Source organism: Phalacrocorax carbo, chromosome Z, assembly GCF_963921805.1.
Source record: "Phalacrocorax carbo chromosome Z, bPhaCar2.1, whole genome shotgun sequence".
Lineage (NCBI taxonomy): Eukaryota > Metazoa > Chordata > Aves > Suliformes > Phalacrocoracidae > Phalacrocorax > Phalacrocorax carbo.
The window spans coordinates 25,123,515-25,143,507 of NC_087548.1; the positions used below are offsets into that span (position 1 = coordinate 25,123,515).

General features: G+C 37.5%; 1 protein-coding gene across 3 annotated transcripts in view; it reads right to left on the reverse strand.

Annotated features, from left to right (window-relative positions):
* Window positions 1–8,687: 8,687 nt before the first annotated feature.
* CENPK (centromere protein K) overlaps window positions 8,688–19,993 on the reverse strand; it is a 29,757-nt gene continuing 18,451 nt past the window's right edge. For all 3 annotated transcript variants that reach the window (XM_064439119.1, XM_064439117.1, XM_064439118.1), the window contains exons 5-10: window positions 18,353–18,399; window positions 16,862–16,944; window positions 16,590–16,688; window positions 16,186–16,324; window positions 12,019–12,060; window positions 8,688–9,010 (exon numbers count right to left, since the gene is read on the reverse strand). In XM_064439119.1, the coding sequence (XP_064295189.1) occupies window positions 8,852–9,010; window positions 12,019–12,060; window positions 16,186–16,324; window positions 16,590–16,688; window positions 16,862–16,944; window positions 18,353–18,399 (569 nt within the window). In that variant the 3' untranslated portion in view covers window positions 8,688–8,851. The remainder of the gene's footprint in view (window positions 9,011–12,018; window positions 12,061–16,185; window positions 16,325–16,589; window positions 16,689–16,861; window positions 16,945–18,352; window positions 18,400–19,993) is intronic.

Consider the following 19,993-nt stretch of genomic DNA (forward strand, 5'->3'; position numbering starts at 1 on the left):
TTATCATCCCTGCCTTTTGTTGTTGTTCCGCAATGTTTTAATTAATTGGCTTTTCTTTACTTTTCATTCTAAGTTGGATGGATTTTACAAATTTATAAATATGTCACTAATCATGTGAAACTGAAAATGTGATCTTTTGGTCACAGAGCTGATGCTTTTGAAATTAATGTAAAAGTCATAGGCTCCAAAGTGCAGCTTATTATAAACATGCTGGTATCAATGGTCACAAAGCTTCTTCTATGTTTTTTCCTTGGAATTTCAGATGTCTTATTTTGAAATAACTCTTAAAACTTCTTAAATTTTGGCTGAAGGACAGTAACAGATAAGAATAGCTCAAGTGCTGTTTGTGAATATTCAGGTGTGGGATGAAAGAGAGCAAGAGCAATGTCTATAACATTTGTCAGGGATATGTACTCTTTTGGGGCAGATTTACCTGCTATATTTGTTGATTAATGATGTGAAACAATTACGACAGACTAATTTCAGTCATTATCAATAGACAAAGCTGGGGAGTAGGGTTGGGCGTGGAATATCTGTGTCTATGCCTGAGTGGTCTCTAATTTGGTTAGGGGAGCAAGGGTCTAACATACCCAGAAAAAAAATGTTTATGAAAGAAACAGTACTCTTTTTTTCTTCAGAGATAGGATTTGAATTTGTACTGATCCCGACTGAGTCTTCTTGCCATAAATAATAAGAGGGAAAGTTTCAATGCCATCCTGACCTTTCACTTGCACTAACATGCGAGGTGTGTATATATAGCTCTAAGAAAAAGCTGTTCAAGAGTTTATGAACTTGCACTGCATACTTAAGGTATAAAGGTATGTGCAATGAAATCTACACTGAACCACATGCAAAATGGAAATTATTTCCATTAAGTCAGACAGCATACTCAAGTGACAGATTTAGTACTCAGTGTTAAATTTAAATCCACTGTACAGGTCTGCTCCTTTCTACTGAGGTTTCTCATCACCTAGACAATTTGTCCTAAGTATCAGGAAATGAGCAAGGAACAGGGAACATGGCGTTCATTACCAGCAGTATAGGTGGGAACAAAGGGTATCAAAATACAGATCTACAGTGTAGACCTCAGTGTAATATGTCTATGTGAAAATGTGTCTTAACAGAAAATGTCTGTTGATGTTATCCCGGACAGGTCAGTATCATGTCTGGTAAACAACTGTATATTCTACTTCACATCACAGGTAGTTAAACTGTGAAACTGTTTGTCACAGGACATTCTGGATATTACAAAAGAGTACATGAATTCACAAAGTGATTACACAAATGTATAAAAATCTCAGTTAAGGGCTTCTCGTTGGTGATTATGAAAAGACTTGGCTCTCTTTCTGACCCACTGGTACACACCAGCTCATTCTGAAAACTCAACAACATGCTGGATGCTAAGCACCTGTGAAGCTGTTCTGGTGCCATAGCTTTACCATGGGTAGAAAGCTCATCTCTTTCCTCTGATCCTTTGTGGCTTTTCACAGTGAAGTGTTTAATAACTTTATATTAATTTATACACCAGCCAATGTACTTGATATACTTATTTAAAGAAAGTAAATGCAGTTTGCCTATTGTTGGCCCCTGACTGGGACCAGGCACAAAATTATTATTGTGAAGTGACAGAGGGGGTCCAGCTAGTTCAACTTGTCAGTATCTCTCCTCTAAGGAGATTAGTAATTATCCATGCTCACACTATCCATTCAAAGGTCACAACCAGAGAATGGATGACTGTGTGTTAGATCAAATTTTCATCTTACTCAGGCTGGTAGCTCTGAATGTTCATTGAACTTCCTATCTTTTTTAATGTTAGCTTTGCAGAGATAAAATTTGACATTAAGCTAAATAAATCCTTATTTCATAGAATGCAAATAGGTAGAGTCCCAGTATTAGCATTTACGGAAGTGTTAATTCCAATTAAACAGCTGTCACTTAGACATGCACAGAGGAAAAAAATTGAGAAGTTACCATACTCTGTCTTTAGATGTACTCCCCAACCTTCCTCATTGCTGATACTACTACTGATGGAAGATCCTATTCCAGGCTTTTCTCATAAGCAAGATCTGTTCTTCATTACTGCCTTGAACTTTTTCCATTTACTTGCCATGATTTTTCTAGGCACTATTGCTTCCAGCTAGCTCTGTTTCAATCTGAACCAGCTTCCCTTAAAAACTGATAATGCATTTTAGGCCTCAAGAGAAAATGGATTACCTCTTTCTACAGCTTCTCTTTTGCTGTAGTAAGTGACTTAATCAAGCCTAAGGAAAAAGTGCTACATTGAAGTTTTGGCTTCTGAGCATGTCCCAGGTTTAAGCAGAAAGGCGTTCTGGAATGCAGTAAGATACTGTAGAGCTGCAGGAGGGTCTCAAGGAGTATCTATGTATATCTTCTCAGGGTCCAACAACTAGCAGGATGGGGATTTCTGAAACAGCTGACTGCCAATTTTCTTCAATAACCACTCAGGAATCTAAATTCTATAAACTTGCATTTTTGGAAAATTTGTACTTAATCTTTATAGCATATTTTATGGCAGTGAGGTCCATAATTTAATATAAGCTTTATATTAAGTGCTTTCTTTTAAATCTATTCTGATAATTTACTTTGATGAGATTTGATTTTTTGTTACGAAAGATAATGAATATTTCATCTTCTCTAGAGCACTCATTTATAGACTAGCCTATTTCCCTCTCAGTGGTTTTAGGGGGTTTTGGGCAGTTGGTGATGTGGGGTTTTTTGTTGTTTCTTTTTAAAACTAGAGAAGCTCCTTAGTGTTTAACATATTTTTCTTCAACTTACCAATGTCACCACAGAAGTAAGCATCCAGGGTCAATGAAGTATTTGGGCTTTGTAATATTAATATTAAGGTGAAAGCATAGCAGAATACAAAGTATTTAAAAATAAATTAAGAAGAAATCTAATGAGACAGTGCTAGAAAGCAAAGCCAAGAAACAGCTATTTGAATAATTAATTAAAAATACTGTAAGGTAAATACGTCTAAATTAGTCAGACATTAGAGCTAGACTTTGAATAATGGATGGCAGTTGAGCAAGCAGTATCAAACTAAAAAAAAAGTCAATGTTCATGCACAGCAGCACACACTGGGATCTATGCTCATGCCTAATCACCAATTGTGTGGGCAAAATGAACAGCAACCTCTCAAAAATACAGGGACGGAAATATTTTTTTTCTTAACGCTTAGTAGGGCTGAAAAAGACAATTATACTAGAACTTATATTGGATTGGTGCCCGCTTCATCCCCCATGTGTCCCTATATCATCTCGTAAAGTTGTCGCGTGAATTACTCTGTTGAGTCCTGTTCAGGACTTTCATAGTAATTTTTAGTAGCTGCCAAACCTAACTGCAAAAAATAGCCTGGTTTTAGTCATTGCATTTAGTTGCATTATCTAGAAAGTTGAGAACAGCTTCCTAGTACAGATGATTAAGAGCCCGATCAGAGGAAAGGCGCTGCTGGACCTGTTGCTCACTAACAAGGAAGAACTTATCAGAGGCATCAAAATTAGAGGCAGCCTGGGCTGCAGTGATCATGCCCTGGTGGAATTCTCAGTCTTGAGCTGTACAGGATGGGTAAAAAGTAGAGTCAGGACCTTAAAGCTCAGAAAGGTAAACTTTCAGCTATTAACTGCACTAGTGCATGGAAGCACTTGGGAAATTGCCCTCAGAGGAAAAGGAGCAAATAAGAGCTGGGGGATATTTAAACACATTTTTCTTAGAATCATAGAATTATTAAGGTTGGAAAAGACTTCTAGGATCATCAAATCCAACCGTCAACCAAACACTACCATGTCTCCTAAACCACAGCCTGAAGTGCCAGTGCCACATCTATACATTTTTTGAATACCTCCAGGGATGGCATCTCTACCACCTCTCTGGGCAGCCTGTTCCAATGCCTGACCACTCTTTCAGTAAAGAAATTTTTCCTAATACCCCATCTAAACCTCCCCTGATGCAGCTTGAACCCATTTCCTCTCGCTCTATTGCCAGTGCCCTGGGAGAAGAGACCAACCCCCACCTCGCTACAGCCTCCTTTCAGGTAGTTGTAGAGAGCAATAAGGTCTCCCCTCAGCCTCCATCTTCTCCAGACTAAACAACCCCAGTTCCCTCAACCTCTCCTCATAAGACTTGCTCTCTAGACCCTTCACCAGCTTCGCTGCCCTTCTCTGGACACGCTCCAGCACCTCAATGTCCGTCTTGTAGTGAGGGGCCCAAAACTGAACACAGTACTCGAGGTGTGGCCTCACCAGTGCTGAGTACAGGGGCACGAAACCCCCCCTACTCCTGCTGGCCACACTATTCCTGATACAAGCCAGGATGCTGTTGGTCGTCTTGGCCACCTGGGCACACTGCTGGCTCATGATCAGACAGCTGTTGACTGGGACTCCCTGGGTCCTTCTCTACCAGGCAGCTTCCTAGCTACTCTTCCCCAAGCCTGTAGTGTTGCATGGGGTTGTTGTCACCCACGTGCAAGACCCGGCACGCAGCCTTGTTGGACCTCATACAACTGACCTTGGCCTATTGATCCAGCCTGTCCAGGTCCCTCTGCAGAGCCTTCCTACCCTCGAGGAGATTGACACTCCCGTCTAACTTGGTGTCATCAGCAAACTGGCTGAGGGTGCCCTTGATTCCCTCATCCACATCATTGATAAAGATATTAAACAAGACTGGCCCTAAAATTGAGCCCAGCGCAGAATGCACTTGTCCAAGCCATGAGCTGCCAGCTTCTCTAGGAGGATACTGTCAGAGACAGTGTCAAAAGCTTTACTAAAGACCAGGTAGACAACAGCCACAGCCTTTCCCTCATCCACTATGTGAGTTACCTGGTCATAGAAGGAGATCAAGCTGGTCAGACAGGAACTGCCTTTCATGAACCCATGCTCGCTGGGCCTGATCCCCTGGTTGTCCTGCACTTGCCTGGTGAGCGCACTCAAGATGATCTGCTCCATAACCTTCCCCGGTACCGAGGTCAAGCTGACTGGCCTGTAGTTCCCTGGATCCTCCTTCCAGCCCTTCTTGCGGTGCAAGATTTTGCAATCCTGATGTGCAACAAGTCAGGTGTCACAGTTTCAGCTGGAATAGAGTTAATTTTCTTCATAGTAGCTTACAGCTACTCTTCTGTCAGCCATCCCACCAGGGGAGGGGCAAGTGAGTGAGCAGCTGTGTGGTGCTTAGTTGCTGGCTGGAGCTAAGCCATGGCAGCCCTTTTGGTGCCCAGTGTGGGGCTTAGAGGGTTTGAGATAACAGATTTGATTGAAATGTGCTAGACTGAATTTACAGCTGTTATTGCTGTTTAGTTATTAATCAGAAGGCTTCTGTGCTTGCCATGGGGCTTGCTTGCCTTACGGTATATTACAGTCTAGTGGCTGCTTTTTGCTTTCGCTGCTTGCTGTACTGTTGTGCTGCTGATCATCTTACTCTGCTGTGCCTGGGAACATTCTGATAACTGCAATGGCCAGGTGCCTGGGCTGGCAGATGCCAGGGCATTGCTGCTGCTTCTGTGCTGCTGTACTGGACAGGCTGAAACTCCAGTGTGAACTGGAGTCGAAGGGACTGTGACCTGTGAGTGAGGCCACACAGGAGAAGGACACCCTGAAACGTCTGTGGCTGTAGTTATGTCTGTGCTGCCGCAGGTATACCTCTGAAGGGATTGTGGCCCAAGGATAATTCCATACTGGAGAAGGTACACCTCGAAGCATCTGTGGCTGTAGATAAATCCATGCTGCAGCAAGTACACCTTGAAGCATGAGTGGCTGTGCATGAGGTCATGCTGGAGCACCTCAAAGCGTGTGGCCATGGTTAAGCCCACAACAGAGCAGGTACACCCCAGAGGGACTGCAGCTATGGGTAAGGCCATGTTGGAGCACGCTCAGTCCTGAAGGGACTGTGGCTGTGGGTAAGGCTGCGCTGAGCAGGTATATCTCTGAAGGCACTGTGGCCCATGCAGCAGGCCATACTGGAACAGGTGCACCTTGAAGTGACTGTGGCTGTGGATAAATTTATGCCACAGCAGGTATACCTCTGGAGACACTGTGGCTCATAGATAAGGCTCCACTTTGAGCAGGTACAACCCTAAGGGACTTCAGTCTGTGCATAAATCCAAGCTGGAGCAGGGGCAAGGGGGGAAGTTCATTGCAATGTTAAACCCAGTGGTCTGCTAAAGGGACCAAGGGCAGAGATTGTAATGGAAATACCTTTAAATGGTTGTAACCGATGATTTGAGGTGCGCATTCTAGGAATTACTATAGCAGGAGCCACCCGAAACAATGGAGGACAAGCCTTATAAGAAGCAGTGCAAGTGTAGCAGTGACCTGACCTGAGCTGGCTTTGGTGCCCAGTCCATGCAACACACCACCCTTTCTGCATGAGCGACCACCAGAACAGATAGGGTCCAAAGTTATGGACTAAGTGAACTCAGTGGGCATTTTGTGGACATTTGACAGACATTTTACAGGGGCAGTCAATAGACTAAGGAAATGATATCTGTGTATTATATCAAAGGATGGGAAGCAGGGTGGTGGTTAATGAGATTGCACTGGAGAGTGTGGGACATGAGCATGACATAAATGGTATGGAATAAAGGGTGGATACCATCCTGGTTTCAGCTGAGATAGTTAATTTTCTTCATAGTAGCTAGCATGCAGATATGTTTTGGATTTGTGCTAGTAACAGTTTTGACAATGTGGAGATGTTTTAGTTGTGCTAGGTGATGTCTACACTAGTCAAGGACTTTTTCAGCTCCCCATGGTCTGCCATGTGCATAACAAACTGGGAGGGGACACAGCCGGGACAGCTGACCCAAACTGGCCAAAGGGATATCCCATATCATATGACATCATGCTTAGTATATAAAGCTGGGTGAAGAAGAAGAGGGGGACAGGGTGATGGTGTTTGTCTTCCCAAGTAACCATTAGGCATGATGGAGCCCTGCTTTCCTGGAGATGGCTGAGCACCTACCTGCAGATGGGAAGTAGTAAAAAAATTCCTTGTTTTGCTTTCCTTGTGTGTGTAGATTTTGCTTTACCTATAAAACTGTCTTTATCTCAATCCACAAGTTTTCTCACTTTTACTCTTCCGATTCTCTCTCCGATCCCACCAGGGGGGAGTGAGAGAGGAGGTGGGTGGGGCTTAGTTACTTACTGGGGCTAAACTGCTGAGAGCAGCCCTGCTGAGAAGGATTTGGGGTACCTCTGGACAAAAAGCTAGACGTGAGCCAGCAATGTGCGCTTGCAGACCAGAAAGCCAACTGTATGCTGGGCTGCATCAAAAGCAGCATGGACAGCAGGTGGAGGGAGGCGATTCTGCCCCTCTACTCCGCTCTGGTGAGACCCCACCTGCCGTGCTGTGTCCAGCTCTGGAGCCCTCAGCACAAGAAGGACATGGACATTTTGGAGCGGGTCCAGAAGAGGCCACAAAAATGATCCGAGGGCTGGAGCCCCTCTCCTGTGAGGACAGGCTGAGAGAATTGGGGTTGTTCAGCCTGGAGAAGAGAAGGCTGTGGGGAGACCTTATTGCAGCCTTCTAGTACTTAAAGGTGTCCTACAGGAAGGTTGGGGAGGCACTTTTTATAATGCAGTATAGCAATAAGACAAGGGGTAAGTTTTAAACTGAAGGAGGGTAGATTTAGATTAGATATTAGGAAGAAACTCTTTACTGTGAGGGTGGTGAGACACTGGAATGCATTGCCTAGAGAAGCTGTGAATGCCCCCTATCTGGAAGTGTTCAAGGCCAGGCTACATGGGGCTTTGAGTCACCTGATCTAGTTGAAGATGTCCCTGCTTACTGCAGCGGGGTTGGACTAGATGACCTTTAAAAGTCCCTTCCAACCCCAATGATTCTATGATTCTATACAACCCTTTATTTTTCTGTCAACTGAAAAATCATTGCCGTTCCTGCCTCAATAAACTGAAATCTGGTTAATAGAAGATATGTTACTTCTAAAGGTTCCAGTCACAATAGATATGCAAAAGTAGAATTTCTAGCTTAAATTCTGGGGTTCATTTCAGACTATTTGTGTAAAACAAGGGCTATCAAAAAGTCAGTGAGGATGACACATATCATCAGCATTTATTCAGAATGTAACTGTCACTGACATAACTTAGAGACTGTAGAAATTAACAGAACAGATCTGTTATATGCCTTCTAAACTAGATCTGAAAAAGTGAAGGCAGAAGACATAGCATAACACAACGCGAGCTGTTAGGAAGCATGCAGTTGTAGAGTTGCACACTTAACATCTGCAGCCGTTTGCACAGAAAGATGTGACTGCTTTCCTAAGTGTTTATCTTAAAGCCAATAAATTTGTTTACAAAGGCTCTGAAAAAAAAAATGCAAACACATTCTTGAGATGATACTACACTGTTGGTTCCAAATGTCTGCAAGGCCACGTACAGGAGGAGCTGAGTTATTTCAAATTTTGCCTCTACAGAGTACAACAAAAGGCTAAAGGAAATTGAGAAAGGTTAAAGCAATCTAAGAAATGACCATAAGAGAAAAGTCATGTATGAAATACGATTTTTATGGTAAAAAAGACAAAGTAAAAAAGCTTTTAACAGTTCATTAGCTGACTTTGCGTCTTAAAAGCAGATTTAAAAAACCCTCCCCAATAGAGATCTTGGCATCACTTAGTGTAAAACTCAAAGACAACTCTAACCGAACAGTTGAAGTAGAAATTTGTCTTTTTTCATATTACATACTGAAGAAAGAGTTTAATAAGAATAATTAAATCATCCAGCAAGAAGGTTGCTGATATTGAAAACACGTATCATAAAACGTAAGTATGTCTTAGCCCCCAAGATTAACACAAAACAAAGCACCAGGAAATATGTAGGTCATGCTAGATGTGAAAGGCTTCTAGGCGTATTCTGTTTGGATCTTCTGGATGTCTCAGGGCAATTCCATATCTTAGCAGCAGCTCAATATAAGGTGGCCAAAATGAGTCACTGATTCTTACATAGGGTTCATGTGGTGTGCTCATTAATTTGTTTATAAGAATCTGGAAGACCAAAAATATAAGATTTGGGAAATGAAAAAAACAGCTAGATTTTGATCTCCTTTAACCAAGTTTATACAAATTATTATAATGAGACACTTATGTAGGAAATATAAGGAATACAACACTACAGGAGAAATACAAGACCCAGGCAAGGTAGAATTAAAACAAAGAACTTCCAATTAACCTCATTATGTGTTTTTTGATGTAGAAATGAGAACCAGAATTCTCCTTTTATCCAGACTAAGTTTTTCACCATCTGTCAAAAATTCTTCATGGATTTTAGGTAGTGTAACTGTAAATGCCTAAAAAAATCTGAACACAAAGGTGGTAAATCCTTATATAATTTATCTTAAATAAACAGGTTCTGATTTAAAGATTAAAATCATTAAATAAGAGGGAAAGCTAGATTTTGGGGAATCACTTGCCTCAAAACCATAATGACTTACTGTCAGCAAATCACTGTCCCTTACTCCTTCAGATTTTAGCAGATGAGAATGTCTGTCTTAAAATTTTTCTGTATTTCATCTCACTAATAAGCTAAAAAAAAAAATCTGTCTTCTTATATTGGGAAGAATTCTTTTTGCTGTGTTTTGTCATTCTGTAGGTAGTGTTAGAAATAAGTTTACAGCTGTGAAAAGTTAAACATTGTAGTCCTGGTTCAACTTCACTACATTTGCGCATCAAATCTTTTTGCTCATCTCGTAAAAGGATTATCCAAATTCTTAATATCACTTCTTGTTTGGGCATAACAAGCACATTACAACAATTCACGTCCTCTTGATAGTTCCTTACGTCTCCTTTGCTCCTCGTTGAAGTATAGAATTAGGTAATGGAGTTAAAAACAAAGATCAGTTTTGACAGTCTTTTTCTGTTCTTGGAGACTATGTTTATACCTTCATAATATTGCTCATGGGGAATATTGCAGACATTAAATAATCTATAATCTTACCTATCCCATGGTGTTCTCTATTCATCCCAGACATTTCATGTTTCTACTCAGAGCTTCTAGATGTTATAGCTTCCCTAATTTCAGTAGGTACAAAATATTGTCTGCATCTTTACTGCTAAAGAAAAAAGAATCAAAATCCTCACTACCACACTTTAGTCTTTTTTAATCCGCTGCTATAAAAAACAAAAAACCACCAACAACCTGCTCTTCTTTTTCAGAACATTTTGAAGAATTATCCACTTTACCTCTTTGGTATTTATCTGCTCCAATTCTGAAACTTTACTCTAAATGCATTATTTTAAATTAATTGTTACTTAATATTTTCTGACATCTGATATTCCAGAAGAGCTTTTATGGCTGTAACTTCAAGTACATTTCTATTGTAAACAGTCTTTCAAATCTTAAACTAGTTCACTAAATTCTCAATAAGAAAGGAGTAATCATTGAACTGTTTAAAAGGAAAAGAATTATTACATTTGTAAAAAATTACAGCTCATTACTGGAATAAAAAGAAGTATAGTAAAACTTCTAGAAGTTTGCATAAGGAAAGTTTACTGCTTCTTATTACTTATGCTAATTTAGTGAAGTAGGTACTGATATACCTAAATAATATAAATGTATACACCTAGCTTGTTAAAGTGGATTTATTAAAAATGTACATTTTCATTATTTAACAAAACACATGGAGATTGAGGAGACATGGAGAGGAACACATACAGTGATTGTAATTCCGTGAATGAATTACATTTTTACAACAGCAAACCCTGAATCTATAATTATGATACAAAGATAGCTTTACATTTGTCTCTTTAAGAAACTATTAATCTGTATCTAAGAAAACATTTTTGAAATTTAACAGGCATTTGAAGCTAGAACCAAGTTGCTTAAAAACCAAACCAAAACAAAAAAACCTCCACCATAAAACAAAGACAAGAAACATGGACAGTTTATGCCAAGATAGTTAAAAATAAGTGTAAATTTTTAGGAGTATGTTATTCCAAAAGAAAATCAGACATTACTGTGTCCATATTTTGAGGAGATTAACAATGTCAGAAAAATTTGAAGGACAGTTTTAAAGCATTAGAAGAGCTTTAAAATTTTAATTCCGTAGGAAATGTGGCTATTTTAAATTCTGATCCGTTTTCAAGCTCTGCCTAATTTGGCATTAATAGGCATGCTGAGATACTTGAAGCATGTAAAATTATTTTGATGATGTAAGCCTGAAGCCTGGGCTTTAAACTAAAGTACAACAATGTCACAGTGACCAGATCATAGCATCTTAAAACCAGACAGTTGTTATTCACCAAGTTTTCCCTCAAGCAAAACTTCCCCCCCAGGAGGTGTTAAACATAGATGCTTACAACTGCCTGAACAGTGAGGATGGCAAAAGAATAGGAAGTTTCACTTCAAATGCTACATTTAAGACAAGAAGTAACAATGCTAGCGAAAAGATTTTTAATGCTCTTTTAAAAGAAGTATGCTTTGCAATTCAAATTGATAAATTGCACTGTGATTAAAAAAAACTAAGTAATGATGGCATACTTTAAAAATCAATTAGAAATGCATGAATCAGATTCATTGATTTCCTCATATGAGAGGAAAATTCAGTTAATGAGACTATATGTTAATTATTTAATCTATAACTGTTATTGTATTATTTTTCAGAAATACTTTCACTGAAACAGTACAAGATATAGCATGAAATTGAACAATTGTTATTTTTAAGAATAGCATTTGTCTCCCCTAATATGAGCCACTAAGGCTCATACAACTTCTTTAAAATAATCATTATAAAATTAAGAAATAAAGGATAATCATTCTCCAGCTTAAACTGAAGATTTAGTTATCTAAGTTATTGCCACACCTCTTGTAAAAAATTGGGGTTTTAATTTGATAGGAATTAAAACAGAAATCTGACAGAATATTCTGACACATTCTACTTTTCAAATAATGGTTCTAACCATATGTTTTTATACTGTTATGTACCTTATAAATATATTATGATCAGATCAAGTATTGGAAAAATCTCACAAATCTCTACGTAATAAAACCATCTTACCTCTAAAATTTCATGCAGCGATATCAGCTCTTCAGAAGAATTCTGCAAAGATAACCACCCCCCTAGCTGAATTAACAGCAACCAAAACTAAAAAGTCAGGGAAAATGTTAACTGACAAAAATAATCACACAATCATTTGACTGCATAGTACACAACAAATGAAATCTTAATTAGATTTGGTCATGACAAAAATAATTAAGTACATTGTATTTATAAATGTAGTACATTGCAAAACACTGTATATTATCTGTTAGGAATAAGTAATATTTCTCTTGAACTTCAGAAAAATGTTTACAATGCAAATTTGACACAGCTCAAGACTTGAGTTCATACTGCCTTAATATTCTTTTAATGATTTGCTGATAAACGTTCGTTTACTTTTTCTCTGACTTAAAAAAAATGGCCAAGCTTAAGAAATAGAATCATTAAAAATTTGGAAAAGAAATCCTTTTTACAATATCATTTTTACAGCAATCTGTTAGAAAATTACTTTTTTTCATGTGTAGCAAGCAAATCAAGTCTTCTGCCTATAAATTGATATGGATTCCTTAGGCAGCAATACCAACAAAACTGCCTATTCTATTGCATGGTGAACCTGATTCTTTTATTTTTCAATTTTATCCCTCTTCCCCTTCCACTTCTCATCCAACAAAATACAGGAGGTAACACAGCACTAGTGGCTGCTTTCTCAGCACAGTTGTGGAATATGTCAACTTAAGTCTTAATATCTTAACAGATGGGCAGCACCTTATACCAACTCCACTTTTGGAACAGAAGAATACAAGCAATGAAGAAGGATTTGTGGAAGGCAAGTTCTGACTCCTTTCTTCCAGTCACTGTTCTTAATATTTTCACCTTCAGAAAGCCACAAGGGGTGCATACTGCTGCTCCATTGGAAGCCTTGCAAACCATGAAGCTAGGGCTCAATACTGCCTATCTTTGTGCCTTTATCTTGATACTAGGCTGAGGAAATAGAATCTAGACTAAGAAGCTGCAAAAGCTTCCCTGGAGCAGCCATGAAGATACTTCATAGCCTCCACTGTTGGATTCCCCTGCCAAAAATATTACTTTGTAACCTAGGTAGTGGGTTCAATATTCATGTTTCAAAGTTGAAACCAGGTCGTGACTTCAGTAATCACTAAAACCAATATACAAAGAATAAAATACTAGGTATTAGCATAAAGAAGTTTGCACTCTCACAGAACTAGCAAACTTATTCTGCTAGGTTTATAATATACATTGTCTATATCGTTTTGTAAAATTGTTTTACTTACATATTTTAAGTGTCACCAATATAAGTACCTCTAATGCTTATAAAGTCACTTTTAAGCAGGATGCTCAGCATTTATTTATTTAACCTGAAAAGCACCTTCTCCCCTCCCTTCCATGAGACAGATTGGCATAAAGAATATCCCTCAACATATGACTTTTCAAATTTCTTGTCTTGAACGAAAATGTGGTTTTTTAATCTGAGATTTAAAATGCAAGATAATTCTTACCTCAACCACTGCCTATATTAAAGGTGTTGGGCCATGGCAACAGAAGCTAACCTGGGCTGCTGTGATACAGTCTTCCCCCCTACTCCCAATCCCAGACGCAAGTGCCTGGTGAAGGGAGGGTGGAACCAGAACAACAAGGTGTAGAGCAGTTCACTCTACCCTGGAGCTGCGCCCTACAGGATGCCAGCCCCACATATTTGCCCTCACTCAGAACTACTGAGAACACAAGAAACTTCTGTGAAGTGAACCAAAACTACTGACATACAGAGTTAAGAGTTTGGTGCTTCCAGGGTGTTGAACCAAGTTGATAATAGACATAAATAACTTGTTCCTCTGAATCAATGTAACAGCGAACTTAATTGCTAATGCCATCAGTTTGTATTTCTGACACAAAGAAAACAATATAGGTGAAAATGGCTCTCTCCTGCCTTCACAGTTAATCACTTAAATGCAGATTACAGGGGACCTGCAGCTGAGCCATTGAGATCCAGCTGAGTAAAGAGATATAGAAGAAGCTATGAATTTACAAGGAGTGAAATGAAACACTTTTCGGAAAACAAACAGTGTGTAAGAGTTCAAGAAATGCATAAATAAAATTAAAACTAAGACAAGGTAAGACCTTGCTTGGAGAGCTATCAAAATAAATTTTACATTTAAGTAAAATCTAAAAAAAGGTAGAAGGTGAGCTTCTGTGAGCAGGGGAAAGGTTGATTAATCCCAAACACGTTGAATTTTGAAAAGGAAAATTGCATGGAAGAGAGATGAAGGCAGGGTAGCTAATAAGAATTTCTGACAGTCAGGATAATAGAGGCTGAGAAAATTCAAGCAGTTGGTTATGTAAAATCTCGTGCCCCAGCACAAAAAGTCTTACTCAGAATTCTGAAACACACACATGAATTTGCTGTTTCTTATATGTAAAACTAAGATGGATACGACCATGAGCAACTTGATCCAACTTTGACATTGGCACTACCTTGATGAAGGTGTTGGAATCTAAGATCTCCACAATTTGAGCCTATATTTTTCCATGACACCACATAAATGTGAGCAAATAAATTGGGGTATCTCATTACAGGGAATAATGATGTATATGGGAAAAATGGGCAATCACTTAAAATGCTTCTGGGGAAGTCATTAGTGTTTGAAGAGCAATTATAAGACAAATAAGAACCAGCAAAGAGGGAGATGCCGTATCAGGCTGAAATCAGGAAATATATGATTGAAAGACGACTGTTAATTAAATCCCTGAAGCATTAACTTCTTCATGTTGGAACAAAATATGTCATATTTAGTAATAGCAGGAAACTGGAAGGCATTGATATGCAGAAGAACTAAGAAATAATAGAATAAGATATTGAAGATGGTTGAATAAGACTTTGAAAATTGCCGTCATGTCTTGAAGGCTCCATTTGGTATTTTTATGTGCAAAATATATACTTCTGTGCAAAACCAAAATTTTTTAAATTAAATCTCAGTGTTCATCAGTTGGAAATAACAGGAAAAGACAAGGCTGTTATCAGTTGCTTTTGTGACAATTGTGAGCTAGTATTTTTGTTTATAGTATTGGTTTTTACCAGGCTCCAAAAAAGATGAATCCAAGTGGAGGCAAATACAGAAAATTGATATTATTAGGATAAACTAGGGAATTGAAAAAATTACCTTACAGGAGAAGAACCAGGAAGCTTTGCTAGTTCAATTAGCCAAACAAAGAAAGAAAGGGTCTAAGATTGCTGACTATAAATAACATGAGGAATAAACACAAATAAACCCTATTCTATGGACAAGACTAACATAAGAAAACATGGATCTGTGTTAGACATTAATAAATTTAGACTGGAAGTCAGGAGACAGTTTCTAACCAGAGTACTGAGGTATTAGAACAAACACCAATAGAAACAGTAGTAACAAAAATAATTAGTTTTAAAATGGATTTCAATGATAATATTAAAGAAATTATGTTATGTGGTTGTCTAAAATAACATGGAACTGGATTATAGAAATCCTTTCTATTTCTGTATGCTTAAGTGTGTCTGAAATCAGAATTAACTCCTGCCTTTATTGTAGCTTTTAAAAAACTATTATTTCAAATAGTAATGGTAAAAGGTTTATTTTTACTGCAGTCTTTGAATTTATCATACAAAATACTCCCTGTCTGCCTATTTTCCCTGAAGTTTTAAGATAATTTTTGGCCCAGTTTGTCTGAACAGAAACTGATGGTTAACATTCCAAACTACACTGTAATTATAAACACTTGTCCTTATTACTGTTCCAAAAACATTGTTAGACAATTAAAATTTGCTTTGCCAAGGAAAATATGAATCCACTTGCCTAGTCCTGTAAAAAAGAAAATGGAACAATTTGAAGTGAACCCCTAACCACTTCAGAATTTGGCATAGCTTTCAGTTCAGTAAGAAACACAATACATTGCTATGCATCTCATTGGGTAAAGAATATATGTATTAAAAAAGAAATCATCTAGGTGGGAACAGCCTTATACAATATAAACCAACCTGAAAAATATCAATTAAACCTAAAGGATCAGCTGTAAGAACTATAGTTATTTCAAAATATAACTGCATATTCTATGCCTGTGATTTTAAAAAGATATTACATCTAATTAAATAGAAATTTAACATTCCAAATTTAATAGTTATTTAGAAAATCTTACCTTCTTAGCACTTCCACCATACTCTGGAGGTGGAAAATGTTCTTCGAGGAATTCACCCAGACCATTCAGGAGTTCTTCCTTATATTTCTTTAGTTTCAATATTTTAATTCTGAGTTCATTAAGTGCTCTAGTGTTCAGGCTAACAGTAAAAACAGAATACGAAATTCAATAAAATAATTAAGTAGTTATCCCTAGGTAAAGAAAACCCTCTTATTTTCTATTCAACATCTTGAATCACAGGATATAAGCAGATAATAGCAATATTTTCCATGTTTCAAATATGGATTACTGATTTACTATTTGATCTATTTAACAAAACAAGCATGATTTAAGAGTTTGTTTGCTCATTTACTCTTGCTGATATTTAAACTTTTCAATATGAAACCTCAAAACTGTAGAAATACCTTTTTCTTGAAAGCTGTTCAACTTGGTGTCTTCTCTCTTCTTCAATTCCATTAAGAACATCTAGGATCTGCTGCTGTTCCTCATGCCACTGCTGTTCTCTTTGAAATAGGAAAAGTAGGAAATGGCACAACAGATAAATAGTTGGGTTGGGGTTTTTTTTGGTGTGGTTTTCCTTTTTGTTGTTGTTACTGTTTTGGTTGTTTTTTTGACTGTCCAGATAGAGTCTGGTAAAAAAGCTTACAGCATTCATAACTCCAAATTACTGTATTACCTTTCCAGACGTTCTGTCAGTTCTTGATTCTTTGACTGAACTGCTGTTAGCACTCTTTCAAGATCATTCTTTACTTTCTGCAACTATAAAAAGATAAAAGTAAACCTACAGTTTGCAGATAGCCCAGTCCATAGTATTTGTTCTGTGTAAGGTTACATCTGTAAATCTGGTAAAGAGGGCCAAAATTATCTGTAATTTCTTAAGAAATATGGCTATAGAGTAACCCACTATTTTTAAATCCAGTTGGAGCTATTTAAAATGTTTCTGTCACCATTTGCTTATTAGTGTCTTCCTGAAGCTCTGTAAAACAACATCGTTGATTTTACCTGAAGCAGATTACGGAGCACACACATGAACTGCTCATCTGATGAGAGACTGAGGAGAAAACATATACAGCACCAGTGCTGCATTGTCTAAATCATTGCAGATGTTTGCAAGAATGAATCCATGCTAATTGCACCAACATAAAATGTATAGCACTCAGAAAACAAAGATGCTGCAAAGAAAGACTAATTGCATCCATGAATTAAATGGTCCTCAGTGATATGGACATATTTAGGAGAGGAAAGAGAGAGAAATAAAACTACTGCAGCCAGCAGTTATATGCACTGCTGAAGATAGGGAACAGTGGACTCAGTGGATGGGGCTTTCCTTAGTGTATTATGTCCTAAAAGTAGTATTTCTAATAGTTTATGTTTTTCTACTATAAACCTATGATTTGGATATATTTTGTCTCCTTCCATACAAACTATGATAACTTCTATATTTAGCTCAGAATAAAAATTGTGAAAATATTCTACAGAAGCAAATATGCTTTATATGTGCAACATCTGAAAAAAAATTGGAATCCTCAACACAACAGGCCACAAAATGGGATACCAGATCAAACACAACACAGCAATACAGTCAAATGAAAGTGTGTAACCAAGGAACTTGTTACTAGTGAATCTGAACAGCAGTTGGGCTCCCTGTTGTGAGTGATACTAGAAGGAAGGAGCTCCTAGGAAGAAAACAAAAAAGTGGGCTTTTTTGTTTTTTCCAGCCATAGCCACAGGAACATTCTCAGGTCATATTGCATACCAATGTCCAATCAATATAGTGTAATGCTACCCATAAGACATGAAGACATTCTTGATTTTCTCTTTCTTCCAAGGCTGGAAGAACTAAAAATATTTGCAAGTTTTTGCCACAGAACTCTAGATCTAAGAATAGTGACTCTTCTGTGCAACAATGTTATGTTACTTTCTATCAAGTATGAAATGCAATATATAAAAACTTTGCTTAAAAGATCATTCATTACAACTAGGAAATTTTAGTAGTTATAATACAGAGGAATAAAAACCAGAACGAAACAATGCCTGATGAAACATACACAGTGTGTTAGCAGTAGTCCACCACAGGAGTAGTCATAGAAAAATGCGATATTTTTTAGATACTTTTTTCATGTTTTTTCCAATGAAATATTATTATCTCTTAAACAAAAAGACTTACCTCTTCTTTTCCTATTGTTAACAGTGCAACTGGATTGGTAGAAATTACTGAAAAATAAAATTAATTGGTTTTTTGCGTTGGACAATATAGACTTGTTTATACTGAAAAGTATCCTGGCTAGAGAAACTTGTGTAGCATCTAAAAAACTAGCTTGGCTGTAAACAGCAGTTTAACCACATTTTGTGGTCTCCTGCTGGGCTAACATACTGTCACTTTTCAGCAAGTTAAATTAGACTGAAAAAAGTGCAGAATTAATGCTTCTGGGTTATTTTCCATACCTGAACTAGCTCAGGTATGTGAAATGTGATAGTAATGTTTCCTTGGAATGCTGCAAAACATAACAATATATGGCTTATGGATTTTCTGAATAAAAGGTGAGTTGTTGTATTTGATAGCCTTCAACTGACCCCAATCAATTCTCAGTTCCATGTCAGCTTTCAGCATCTGCATAAACATATGACTTTTTCAAAAGTGAAGAATTTAGTCTGTTAACAGGAGAAATGAAAGCTACTCTAATAGGTTTAAATCTTAATATGATAGGGATAATTTTTTACCAAGTTTGGGCTCCAAATCTCTAATCTTAGAAATAATATACTTCAATAAAAGCTTTTCCTTTAACAAAAAGGAAAACCCTTAACCGTCTCATAAAAGCATTACCTATCTCCTAAATACAATATAGTTGATTTCATAAATTTATGAAAGTACTTTTTAAAAAGCAATTTTACATGTTTTTATCTCTACAAGTTTTGAGAAGCCTTAGAATAGTAATTTTAAAAGCAGTGCTTGTTCTGAGATGAAAATCAGCAAAACTACCAAGTTCAAAATGCATTAAGTTATATATCATGATAAAATCCCTTTTACTTAGGGAATTAGCATCTCTAAATCTTAACACGAAATCTGAGTGTTCCCAAATTGAGCTTGTGTTTAAGAGCTAGTGGGTGGTAGTGGTCTGTGCTATCATTAGAGCAAGTTTTCTTTAAAAACATAATATCCTACATACACATGATAAAATTCATTGGTGTGCTTTTATTCACATTCACTAGCGTACTTGAAGAAACCCATACAACTCATCCCCACGCCACCCATCCACCATGAATATGATGAGGCCTCAGTACCTGGAATTATCAATTTCTACTATTGGTTTCTAACACTTCTTTGGTTTTGGATACCTAATCCTGAGTATGTGCTTCCCATTTAATATTCATCTTGTATATCAGAATAGAAGGCCACAATCTTGCTAGGAAAGAAATCACTAACCTTAATTTAGTGAAGGGACAGTGCAGATTTAAGACAGTGAGACAACACATTTATGGCAGCTGATACTGTAAAGAACACAGGTTGCTCTATCTTACTTTCTATATTACTATCAGTTAAAGCTTTTTCAGTTATTTTCAGTTTTTCAGTTCAAATGTCAAACAGAATTGCCTAGTGATACATCGTACAATTACTAAGCAAAATACTACCAGATGCTAAGAATGTAAAAGCAACTACTATGCGCATGTTTATACAGAAAGTTCTATTAAAATAAGAGGAATTTGGCAGAATAGTGATATTTTGCAGAGAAAAATAGAAATTGTGCAGAGACCACAACTGTTTTATATGGTTGCTTCTGCTTCCTTACTTTGCAAAGGTAAAGGATAA